At 53.9% G+C, this 12,855-nt stretch overlaps 1 protein-coding gene across 20 annotated transcripts in view; it reads right to left on the bottom strand.

Annotated features, from left to right (window-relative positions):
• Positions 1–1,201: 1,201 nt before the first annotated feature.
• LOC122445811 overlaps positions 1,202–12,855 on the bottom strand; it is a 34,188-nt gene continuing 22,534 nt past the window's right edge. For 7 of the 20 annotated variants that reach the window (XR_006270683.1, XR_006270682.1, XR_006270691.1 and 4 more), the window contains 7 exons: positions 11,802–11,963; positions 9,864–11,405; positions 7,482–7,940; positions 5,835–6,151; positions 3,472–3,870; positions 2,443–3,397; positions 1,202–2,238 (listed from right to left, as the gene is read on the bottom strand). Coding sequence is in view for 2 of the 20 variants with exons in the window: in XM_043475067.1 (XP_043331002.1) it covers positions 2,099–2,238; positions 3,201–3,397; positions 3,765–3,870; positions 5,835–6,042 (651 nt within the window). In the remaining 18 variants the exon portion in view is untranslated. Of the gene's footprint in view, positions 2,239–2,442; positions 3,398–3,471; positions 3,871–4,133; positions 4,866–5,834; positions 6,152–7,481; positions 7,941–9,863; positions 11,406–11,801; positions 11,964–12,855 lie in introns of those variants that run through there. The other 13 variants (XR_006270685.1, XR_006270693.1, XR_006270687.1 and 10 more) reach the window with 13 other exon arrangements.

The following is a 12,855-nucleotide window of genomic DNA, read 5'->3' on the forward strand; positions in this document are numbered from 1 at the left end:
GCGCCCACAGTGCTGCTTCATTTACTGCAAAAGTGATTAATTCAAGTCGGTGATAACATGGGAACCTAACTATTGAGAATGTGAACTTTCGTACCGGTCCAGTGCTTAAGAATGTGCCTGCCAGTGCAGGGGACATGGGTTCGATCCCTGGTCTGGGAAGACGCTACATGCTGTGGAGCAATGAAGCCCGTGGGCCACAACTACTGAGCCCGCGCTCGACACGTGTAGAGAAAGCTCGCGCACAGCAACTAACACAGTGCAGCCAAAAATAAACACATGAGCCTGCGTCCAACGAACCACAGGAATTTTACATCATCGGGAGGGGAAAGGGCTCAAATGGAGTCAGGGTGTCAACTGGCAAAGAACACGGGAGAAGCTCCTGTGCGTCTCTCAGATTACACCCTCCGCAAGAGCAGTTCTGAGGGCTGTCAGCCCGAGACGGGGACCCCTGCCTGGCCATGCACACCCCAGCACAAGGCCCTCTGAGAGGCAGAAGGCTGCTTTCTTGTTCAGTGGGAAGTATGTCTTGAAGGAAACATGGAAAAAACTGTCCAATTACACAGGACAAATCTAGTTAAACATTTGAAATTTATTACAATAGCTAAACAAATATGTACAACCCCATCTTTCCAGAACTGCTTAAGGACCAGGGCTGACTTGATACTTAGACAACTGTTCAATATCTCAGATTTGTGAACTGCATCACAACCAACACAGAGTACAAGAATTACCTTTAAAGTAAGTGTATTAGGTTGGTGCAAAAATAACTGATTTCAGACCGTGAATTTTAAATCGTCATCAGTCAGTTCAGTCCCTCAGTCGTGTCTGACTCAGCGACCCCATGGACTGCAGCACGCCAGGCCTCCCTGTCCATCACCAACTCCTGTAGCTTGCTCAAACTCATGTCCATTGAGTCGGTGATGCCATCCAACCATCTCATCCTCTGTCGTCCCCTTCTCCTCACCCTTCAATCTTTCCCAGCATCAGGGTCTTTCAAATGAGTCAGCTCTTCGCATCAGGTGGCCAAAGTATTGGAGTTTCAGCTTCAGCATCAGTCCTTCCAATGAACACCCACGACTGATCTCCTTTAGGATGGACTGGTTGGATCTCCTTGCAGTCCAAGGGACTCTCAAGAGTCTTCTCCAACACCACAGTTCAAAAGCATCAATTCTTCAGTGCTCAGCTTTCTTTATAGTCCAACTCACATCCATACATGACTACTGGAAAAACCATAGCTTTGACTAGACAGACTTTTGTTGGCAAAGTAACATCTCTGCTTTTGAATATGCGACCTAGGCTGGTCATAGTTTTTCTTCCAAGGAGCAATAAATCATTATAATTAATCTCTATAGCATAAAAACCTGTGCTTTGGGATTTGATGAACTCTTGGAAAGTATCTTCTGCCTCCTGCTGGTTGTGGAAATGTTTTCCCTGCAAAAAGTTGTTGAGCTGCTTGAAGAGGTGGTCTGTTGGTGAGAGGTCAGGTGAATATGGTGGGTGAGGTAAAACTTCATAGCCCAACTCGTTCAACTTTTGAAGCATTGGTTGTGCAACATGCGGTCGGGCGTTGTGGAGAACTGCGCCCTTTCTGTTGACTGGTGCTGACTGGCGCTGCAGTTTTTGGTGTTCACTGATCCGCTGAGCCTACTTCTCAGAAGTAATGGTTTCCCTGGGATTCTGAAAGCTGTCGTGGATCAGAGGGGCAGCAGACCACCAAACAGTGACCTGAGCTTTTTTTGGTGCAAGTGTGACTGGAAAGTGCTTTGGAGCTTTTTCTCAGTCCAGCCACTGAGCTGGTCATTGCCAGTTGAATAAAATCTGCTTTTCATCACACGTCACAATCCAACCGAGAAGTGGCTCATAAGTTTTGCATACAGTAAGAGAAGAAAGACAACTTAAAAACGACCATTTTTAAAATTTTCAGCCACCTCACAAGGCACCCACTTAGTGAGCTTTTTACCTTTTCAATTTGCTTCAGATGCCGAATGACCGTAGAATAGTCGACACTGAATTCCGTGGCAACTGCTCGTGTGGTTTTAGAGGATCAGCCTGGATGACGGTCCTCAATTGCTCGCTGTCAACTTCTGATGGCCGGCCACTACACCCTCATCTCCACGGCTCTCGTCTCCTGTGCAAATCTTGAACCCCCACTGTACTGTATGTTCGTCAGCCGTTCCTGGGCCAAATGCGCTGTAGATGTTGCGAGTTGTCGCCGCTGCTTTCTGACCCATTTTGAACCTGAATAAGAAAATCGCTTGAATTTGCTTTTTGTCTAACATCATTTCCCTAGTCTCAAATAAATATAAAATACACAGCAGGTCAGTCATTAGCAAAAAAACATAAAGCAAGAAATGATATATAACATAACCACATTAAGGATGTATTCCAGTATCAAACAGTAAATTTCAACAATGCAAAAACCGCAAATATGTTTGCACCCACCTAATATGTTTGGTTCTCAATTTGCAACTGAAATGTGCGCTGATGGGGCCTCCTCCACCACAGTGACTCCATGAGCAGTGCATGGGTCCAGCCGCCGGCCCCCCAGAAGACTGGGGCCCCGGCTCCAGTGTGGAATTCCACAGAGCAAGCTCCAGTGACTTACTGTTACCTCTGTTTTTTTGGGGGGTGGGGGGAAATCTTGATTTCTGATACCAAAGATCCTACTGTTAAAACAAACCATCAAGGGATAGAAATTAAAATGCTTTAATTTTCGCTGCCTTTAAGTGTGAAATCTAGGGTATAATTTTAATATTTTAAAAAAGTATGTTATCCCCCCACCCTGCACCTAGTACTTTTAAACAAATTTTAGAAAAAGCACAAAAGTCTTCAACTGCAGAGCATCTGTCGTGTGCTCTAAACCCCGAGCTGGCTTCTCGGCAGCGGTCCTGTTACTCCTCCCTGTGATTTTCTCTCTGTTAAGGCTTTGTCCAGTCCTCACCTGGTGGGTCAGGGGTACCAGTTCTACAGAAACGAAGGTTACAGAACTGGGGATACATACGCTCAGAGCCTCAAGCACTACACACATTCCACCATTCTGTCAGTGAAGGATAAAAGAGTTTTAAAGTCTTAATTCTGCATAATTTCGTTATGTGCAATGAAAGCAAATAAAAAGACGATGCCTATTTTGGACTTAAAAACACTCTTTACAGTGCGTTCTTTTACTAAGCGGTTGCCCCAGAAGGGGTGACAGTGGATACCGGGGCAGCGGAGTGAAGCTGCCTGAGAGACCCGGACGCAGAGCCGCCGAGGCCGGCGGGCGGGTGGCAGCCGGAGCCGTGTGGGTGGAGGCCGGCTGACGGCAGAGGAGGAGGAGGGCTGGCAGGAGAGGTTGCACCTGACGCCTCTTCTCTGGGGTGTGGATGTCTGGTCTCTAGTCTGGAAGGCAGGCTCAGACCTAAATAAAGACATCTACATTAGTCACGGCCTCTCGAGGCCTGCCCGTCACTCCGCTTCCAGCTGGCTTCTCACCTGAGCAGCGACACCCAGGGCTCCCCTCCCCGGAGCAGAAGCCGGGGTCCCCGCTAGGAACCCCAGGCAGCCTGCGCTGAGGCAGGAGGGCGTCCCGGCTTCTCCGAGGAGAGGCGGCCACCTGTGCTCCGCCAGCGAGAGGGCGCGATTCCGCAGACGCGGGGCCTCTGCTGCCGCAGCTGACCTCGTCTGGAAGGTGTACAGGCAGCTGGCGGCGGCCGCGGCGATGACACTCCCGGCCGCGTGCCGGTGTGTGCAGGGTCTTCCTGCTGGTCCAGGCTGCCCACGCTCACCTCGCCCTTCCGCTACCTGCCCGCACACACCCTGCGAGGCTGCAGGCTGGCCTGGGGCCTGCTGTTCTCCCTGGAGGCCTCCAGCGTCTCGTCCCTCTGGGTGGACCTATCGAACATCCGGAAGAAGCTGTTGTAGGGCCCGTCAGGACACTGCCGCGTGAAAGACGATGACCTGTAAGCCACGAGGAACCCCCGCCCCGCTGCCCAGATGAAGCGGCTCACCGCCTACCCCACCGCTGCACAGGTCACCTTCAGACATCAGACACGAAAGATCCTAACGGCCAGGGGACAACCGCGGTGAAAATGTCTGACTGAGCCTCATACACAGTTGTATCAGTAAAAACAAATACAACAGAATCAAAAAGGGAAAAGTAGTGAATTTACACTTTTAATTACATTAATGTGTTTTTGAAAAAGGTAAAAACCTTGACTTTCTCCTTAGAATGTTTCCCATCTTCAGTGAATTCAAGATCTCTTCAGCCGCACAGGGCGCGCTAAATCCACAGTGGGCTTTCAGGACGCAGCTCCCGTCCTGAGCCGCGGCCGGGGTCCCCTCCCAGTGTGGGGGCCACGTGCATGTCCATGAGCGCGGCCTGGCCCCTTCCTGCACCCCGGGTACACTCTGCTGCGCGTGACTCCCATAGCTGGATTCTCAGGGCTCCATGTTCTATTGTTTCCGGTGGTGTGCCTGGCCGTCTGTGCCTGGCCGTCTGCGCCGGTGAGCTCCGGTTTCATGGGTTTCAGCCCGGGGAAATCCTGGGCCCTGGAGCCCTGGGAAGGGCAAATCCTCCATGGGGGCCGGGCACCCTGCATGGCCTCAGCGGGTCTGCTGAGAAAGCAATTTGTGAGGGCTCTGAACCTGGGTCCCATTGCAGGCCGCAGCTGTGTTTTCCACCTTCTGAAGCCGGCGGGGGGGGACCCTGAGCTCCGTGTGCTGTTGGGACATCAAGTCTGCCACAAGGGTGGCCCGCCCGGGCCCGGGGCCCCCACAGGACTCTGACGGTGCCCAGGCGGCTGTGCTGAGGCCTGAGGGCGAAGTCCTGTCTCTGCCCCGGGCGCCACACCCTCTGCGGGCACGGACACCACGAGGGGCACGTCAACCTGTGAAGAGTGGGCATGCAGACCTGACGCGTCCGTTCCCCACGTGCCTGGCCAGGCCTGCTGGGCATGCTCCGCACATCAACACACACACAGGCATGCTCGTGGTCACAAATCTCAGGGTACGTGATCCACCCCAGCCCAAGGTCTCTCACACACACGTCTCCCTTGGGGCCAGTCTAACGCAGATGGGTGCCTTCTACGGATCCCAAGGGTGTCCGTCTCAAGAGCCAACCTCTGCGGGTCCAGGGTCATGGCTCCCCCCAACCCGGGCTCCCGGCTCCTGGGTCCAGCTGAGGCCCCGAGGCCAGCGCCGCGCCCTCTTTACTCTCAACCAGATGCACAAAGGACGGCGGCGTTAAGGTCAGCAGTTCCCAGGGCCTGTGCCGCAGGGCGCCTCGGGATGTCTAACAGCCCCTCACCACTGCCGGGAGGTCCTTGGCTCAGACACGTGCAAGCCCCACACGGCACACAATCCCATCACAGACCCACGGCAGCATCTCCTCCCATCTCACGAGATGAGATGTTTCAAATGTTATTAAACACAGACCTCTAGGCAGAACCAGCGTGGTCGTCACTTCTAAGGCACGTGCCCACAGACGACCAGAAGCATCGAAACGGCTGTAGCCCCGTCAGAGCGGGGCGTCACACCAGCAACCGCACTGGCGTCCCCACACGGCAGCATTCTGGGGTCTTGTCCTCTGCTCATTCCCAAAGCAAAGGCCATCCCACCCACACTAGCTTCCTCACCTCCTTCCTTTCACTCCTCTTGAAAATAACAGAAAATAAAAAATTATCATCCACTAAGCATTTCGGAAACAGCCAATGTGAATCTAGCACAATGCTTGCCGTTCAGACTGGGATGGAATTGCAAGCAACGAGACACATGCCCAGACACCCCGTGTCCACCCTGGGCAGCCGGGCTCGTGCCCACCCTGCCCCTGGAAGGCCAGGTCCCCACGCAGGCCTCACCTGTCGGAGCCATTCCAGCAGCACTTGGAGTTGTCAAAGATGCAGTCATTGTAGAGGGAACACAGCTTGCTTCGAAGGTACTCGTGGACCTCATGGAAGCACAGGAAGGTCGGGGCGGTGGCGCCCACGGCCTCGCCTGGTGGGTCTCGACAGGCCGGCGCTGCGTGTTCAGGTCCCACACCTCCACCGACAGGTAGTCCCGGCCCATCCAGTACCGACCACGTGGCTGAAGTTCACGTCGGACACGGAGGAGCTGCTTTCTGAGAAGGACCTACTGCTGGGCTCTTCCCAAACCGGAAAACACAGTGTTTCCACTTCTATTTAAAAACCAGAGAACAACCCACTCTGCAGTGCAAGCGAGGCCCCCAGGCTCACCCGGCCCTGGCCCGCAACCCGGAGCGCCGCCAGGGCGCAGACGCCCTGCATATCCTGCGGCTCCACGGGGGCCGGGGCCCCGCGCACCCCAGGTGGCAGGCTCCATGCCGGACACCACGAACGGCAGCACGAGAGGCGGACACGGGCGCAGGGCCCTCTGCCACCCGGAGCCGTAGGCACTGCAGGGCCAGCCCTCAGCTGGGGACGGCTGGACTCCAGCCGGAAAGGTCCCACCTGCCACGGCCCGTCAGGAGAGGGGTTTTCCTTCACTATTCAATGGGCAAGACTCACTCCAGCAAAACCCAGTTACTGTTTTCAGAAAGATTCTGAAGACTTCCTGGGCAGACCTTTCTTCCCCCAACACTTCTGCTCTGTCAGCAATAACTCGAGTGCCTGTCTTCCCTCACCCGCCTGTGTGCCAGACCCCAGAGCCTGCTCTGGCTCGGGGAACTGCGGGCAAGGAGGCCTGTCCTTCCTTTCATTTTCAGCTGCTGCTTTTTTTTCAGCTGCTGCTTTTTAAAAAATAAATGTATTACAAGGAACCTATATGTTTATTGACTCTGCATCTGAAGTTGATCCTAAGCAACCTAGTGGCAATACTGAGCGTTTACTCACATAAATAACTTGGCTGACAAATAAAACCGTTCTTGGAATCTAAACCTGCTTACTCAAGAGTGTTGTCTTGAAAACAAAGGCCAAATGCTCAGGCCCTGGCACTTTACAGCAGGAGACGCTCTGGACGGACTGACCAATACACTGACATCACTGCAGGACAAAGCGTCCAAGACAGGAAAGTCCACGGCGCGCTGGGCCGTGATGCTGTCAGCGCTCAGGGCCCAGGGGCGTGCTGGCAGAGTTCCCGGGACACACACGATGTGTCACATGACACATAGACTTCCTGGTTGTCTACAAAGCAGGGCCTGCTCCTTGTGACTAAAAATGACAAACCCAAAGCTCTCCTCCCCCAGAACTTCAAGGCTCAGTGGGCGAAAGCCTGGACTTTCCTGAGGGAACTGGCTTCCAGGCCAGCAGAACTCTGCAGGGACAGAGCCCATCCAGAGGGGGAGATGGCCTCCGGCCTCAGCAGAGGGCCCTGTGCACAGAGGGGCTGGCCGGGGTGACCGGCAGGCCCTACCGCGGGCACCCAGGAAGCAGGGCCTCCGCGCAGGCAGGCACACGGGCGGCAGGCGGCACCGCAAGGTCTCTGGAGGTGGTGAGAACCCGGACAAGGCGGGCTCCGGACGGGAGGTACGTGAGCTCGCCAGAACTTACCCTCGGCGTGCCGGCAGCACGGGGTGGACGGGCCCCTTGCTGGTGCTGTAGAGGAGCACGCTGCCCTGGAGGGGACGGGCTCCATTGTGGACGAGCTCACTGCCCTGGAGGGGGCGGGGCTCCGCTGTGGATGGGCACGCTGCCCTGGAGGGAGTCAGGCTCCGCTGTGGACAAGCACGCTGCCCTAGAGGGTTCGGGCTTCGCTGTGGACAAGCACGCTGCCCTAGAGGGGGTCGGGCTTCGCTGTGGACAAGCATGCTGCCCTGGAGGGGGTCAGGCTCCGCTGTGGACAAGCATGCTGCCTTGGAGGGGGCGGGCTCCACCGTGACCACCTCCATCAGCTCCTCCATGTTGGCTGGCTTCTGTCCACGATTTCTGGAAGCGCATGGTTAAGGCAGGGCTCGCAGGCAGGAGGTTTAAGAGCTTAGGTGTGAAGGAAGTGATTACAGGCACTGTAATCTGCCAGGTAAGAGGATCTATATTAATGCACTAATCAGATCCAGCAACGCGTGGGGAGAGGGGGCTGCCTTCGTCTGATTCAAAGCAACATAACACACATTAAAAGATAAGGAAGAAAAGCAGGCAAGTGCCCACTGCACTCGAGTCCCACATAACAGCCACAAAACGGCACAGACCCAGGAGTATTGCCAGACTCCAGTGGATCCCGACAGAGTCGAAGTATCTGATACCAAGAGCCTGTCCTAAGCGGTCAGAGCAAGGTCACATGGCAGGCTGCCAAACACAGACATCACTTGACTGAAAACACGAGGAAGAGTGGAACCTGGCTGTGGGCCCGGCCAGGAGAGCAGGAACTGATGACAACATGGAGGCTGATAAACCCGGGGACCCCCCGGCAGAGCCTGCAGCCGTCAGACAGCACGCGCAGGGCCCCAAAGTGCCGGAGTGCGACGCTGCCCAGCACTCGGTGGTGGGTACCGCCAGGCTGCCGAGCAGGGTGGGGACCAGGCTAGCCCAGAGTCGGGGAAGCATGCGGGGCTCATAGGGCCGTAAAGCCAATGGGTTCCGGAGGACTGGTCAGCGCAGGCCTTCGAGGACACCCCCCGACTGGGGGAGGAATCACCCCCAAAATGAGAGAATGGTGACCCAGCGTGGGAGAGAGCTGGCAAAGGGGCATGGCTGGCCATTGGGTGAAAGTCAAGTGGGAGGCGAGGAGCCACAGGGCGCCAGCTCGCCCCTGTGAGTGGATCCAAGGCACAAGAGTGCCAACATACCCCAGGAAGCACGTGCCAGTTCCCAGGCTTTATGACCTCGGTCACAAGAAGGGCATCTGAATCCTGATGGGGGGACAGAATCTTTACAAAAACCATGATAGATGCTACTGCATAAACAAACCCTTCGTGACTTACAGTCCTCACAAACTACTGAGAGAGGATGTGAGCTTCCAACAGGAGAAAAAACGATAAAGGACACTAAAGGTGTCACAGGAATGGACATCAACTAACAGACGACATCCTAACTCACCAATAATCAGAGAAACGAAGGCCAGTCTGGTTTCACAGAACTGAGAAGTGACTTTTTTGAGAGCTCCGACGTTCTGCTGAAAACACTCACCGACGGCGGGGAGCACCCGGTCACGCAGGCGGCCAGGGAGTCGGGGTGCACAGCCCGCGTCCAGTTCCAGGCCTGGGCACTGAGTCTGACCAAGCACACGAAGGCGTGTCCACAGGGGTCACTGCAAGTGACCTGCGGCTCCAGGAGCAGGCGTGGCGTCCAGGCCACGCGCACCGTGGAGCCGCGGCTGTGACAGGCACTCCTGGCACAGACAGGTGTCAGGAGGGTGGGAGAGACCTAGGCTGAGTGCTCGCTGCTCTGAGCCAGGCGCGGAGCTGGGAGCCTGCAGCGCTTCTCCTAGTCTCCAGCGTCATCCTAGGAGGCTCATGCCAGCGCCTCAGCTTACAGAGGAAGAGGAAGGCTGGAAGAGACCCCCCGACTGATGCCAAGGTCACTGAGTAAGCCCAGGCCCCGGAGCCCTCCCACCGCAGGGACACTTCAGCAGGCGCCGGCCGGACACAGAAGCCAGCGCTGCGTACACTGCTTCAAACAGCGAGCCCCTACACCAAGCAAAAGGACAGAAACGTCAGCACGACGCATCAGATGCTGCAACCATGGCCTGGCCAAGCAGACGCCATTCCAAAATGCAGCGTATCACAGGGCTCCTTCACTAGTTTCTAGAGAAACCAATAACCTAATTTTTTACTATTCCGTACACAACTTGTCTTCTAGAACGTCATTCTTACATGAGAAGTCACTTCTGGATTGGGTAATTAAATGTCATTCTAATCAAAGCCAGTATTTTCCACTCTTATTATCTATTAGCAAGTTTAGAAAAAGAAACACAGAAGAACAGGCAGCATTATTTACCTTTGACGTACACACTGTTTAAAACTGCCTCTGCGTCGACCCTGGAGGCAGGAGCTGAGGCGATTCCCTTTACAGAGACAGTGAGCTTCCCCGAGGGAGAGGGAAGTTCCCACTTTAGAGGGAAACCCTGGAAGTCACAGTGAACGTCCACTGCAGGTCTCTGCAGCAAACCACATCCAGAAGAACAGACTCCGAGACACAGCAGTAGAACGGAGGTGAGGAGGACCCGTGCGAGAACAAGCCTACAAAACACTGCTTGGATCCAAACATCCTGGTTCAAATTAGGGTCCAGATTTTACCCAACTGCATAGCTTTCTCTGCCTCACCTCCTGGAAGCAGGGTGCTGCCACTGACCTACACGGTCCCCCACCCTGCTCCCTGGGAGCACCTACCCATGACCCCCCGTCCTCCTCACGGCGGGGCCGCGCCTCTGTCCTGTGTGGCCGCCCAGCACTGCGTGCACACGGCCGGCAGAGCGGGAGGGAGGCGGGCCCGGGCCAGGCTGCTGCAGGCGTGGGGGGCTGTCTGCCACACCCCGCCCTCTTCTGGCTCCTTGGCCACTAATCCACAGTGTGCTCACGCACTGGGCCCTCACCGGGCAGACCACTCCCAACAAAGCTTGAACTGACCGACCGACCGCGCGGCCCACAGCGCTCAGGGGACCCAGGCAGGCGGCTGAGGGGCACTCTAGGCGGTGTCGGGGCTGGTCTCCGGGGTGGGCGGGCCGCCTGGCCCGAGGCAGCACCCCAGCGTCTCACCAGGGCAGGACTCAAGCTTGTTGAACCTCCTTCACACACTTCATTTTATTACAGACACCATCCATGGGGTCCTCACTAGGCCAACAGCAAAATACCAGATTTTAAGTTTTATTCAATTTCACAGATGTCAAAATGTGATGAAAAATTGAGATATCAGAATGGATATGGCCATTCACAGCGTACCTATGCACACCAAAAAGGGACTGAAGAATTTATTTATGAAAAAAGAACTAGCAATGATGCTAATGGACTGATGAGCCAAGAATTCCGGGACGTCAGGCTCTACCCTAGCTGGCTCAGAGGAAACCTGGCGGAGGCCTCCCTGCCTGTCTGCAGGTCAGCTTCCCACAGGGAACTGCGCTCAGCGCCACCTGCTCCATCCCCACCGACCGAGCTACACCGAACCTCGGAGGGAAAGACAGCAGATGCACTCAGAGAGACCTGTTGTGGAATTAAATCAGCCTTTTCTTCAGTAGCATTGTGTGACTTTTCGTCTTTGTGAAAATAAGGACCCCCACTCCACAGCACACGAGGTGACTGTGCCGACACTCACGGGAAGGCAGGCCTCACAGCATTTCTGTGCGCGGCACAGCGCTGTCTGCACGGCCGACTTGAGCGCTGCCACTGACTAATTCAAGACAAGTACCAGATAGTTAAAAAAATATATGTACCCGCAGTGCCGTGACTCTAAACGGATCTCAGAGTCGTCCATCTTCGTGTTTTAAATTATAGTCTTCTGCTCTTTTATCCCCTTCACTTATTTCCCATACGTTAACAGTTTTATCTGAAAAGAAAAATTTCATTATCTATATTAAAAGAAAAACTGTATGTTATGCACTGGTACTAGCTGAGTGTTACAGAAGAAAACTGTGGTTCTACCCTGGTTTACAGGGTAGGAGTATTAAACATTAGTATTTCCAATTATACACAAACATCTTGTTTCCTACAAATGAGTAAAGACATAGAGACGCATGCAGAATTAGGAAAGTACTACTGGGAGTGTGTTTTGCATACTTTGACTTTTCAACCTGTCACTTGCTATCTAATAATTTACCATCCCCCAAAATTTTAAGGCAGAAATAACTTCCAAAGAAGGTTAAAATAAAAATGAATCTACACATAGAAATTAAAAATAAAATCCTAACTCAAACAGCCACTTAAGGAAAAAAATAGCTCTTACCATTTGTAGAGAGCAGAAAATAAGCAGCATTCTGTTAGGTAACCACCTAATTTTATCAATTTTTCCTTCAATTTCTAGACTTTTCAAGTAGTCCAACTCTTAATGACTTTGAAAGGTACTGTAAACGTTACACTCCCCCCTGGAATGAGGGTGGCTTTTATTCTGCAAGAAAACAGAAAGCCGTTTTAATGAAAAGAACACAACGTAGAAAAACATTCAGTACTCCCCATGTGAATATCAAATGACCACATGCATTTTAAAAAGTTATTAAAAAGTCTGGGTCAAATAAATGTCAAACAGGTGACACTCAGAATTAACTTTACTTGGAAGAAACAAATAATGAGGCCAAATCCCCAACCTCCTTTTCCACCTGCAGGCATCTGGCTGAGGGCAGGGTCTGGAGCGCTAGCCCTGTGTGCACAAGGGCTCCGGCCGCCTCTGCTGCTGGGTGGGGGGTGGGCGCTCTGAGAGCGACCGAGGGCCCGGAGGGGGGAAGGGGCTGCAGCCTGGCCCCGTGGAGAGCCCTGAGCTCACTCCTCCAGGGTGAGCCACGGGGCACGCTCCCCATCACCTTCGACAGCCGCCAGCACGCGCCCGCGCCTCCAAGGAAGGGAGTGCTACGGGTGGAGTCACGAGTGAGCCGCTACGGTCTAGGAACCAACGCAGGCACATCCCGCAGCACGTCAAGGGGAAGCGAGCTGCGTGAACACATCTGTGGTGAGATGCCTCTCGTGCAAAATTTTCACACACACAGAACAATCCTACACACTGCAGTGAAAACAGACACACAAGCTAATGACCAAGTCTGGGAGGCACAGAGATAATAACATAAGGTTTGGGAGTAACAGGGCAAGATGACATGGTGGTGGGTGGGGGTGGGGCGAGACGCGTGTGTCGTCCACAGGCCCAGCATCTCCTTTTCTTTCATAAAGGAAGACGAGCCTGGGTGCTGGGTTCATAAGTATATTTATACTAATCTCTGAAATCGTCTGCATGTCCAAAATGACATTTTCTATGAAACAGTAGTGAAGTGAAAGTCACTCATTTGTGTCCG

This window comes from Cervus canadensis, chromosome 8, assembly GCF_019320065.1.
Source record: "Cervus canadensis isolate Bull #8, Minnesota chromosome 8, ASM1932006v1, whole genome shotgun sequence".
Taxonomy (NCBI): Eukaryota; Metazoa; Chordata; class Mammalia; order Artiodactyla; family Cervidae; genus Cervus; species Cervus canadensis.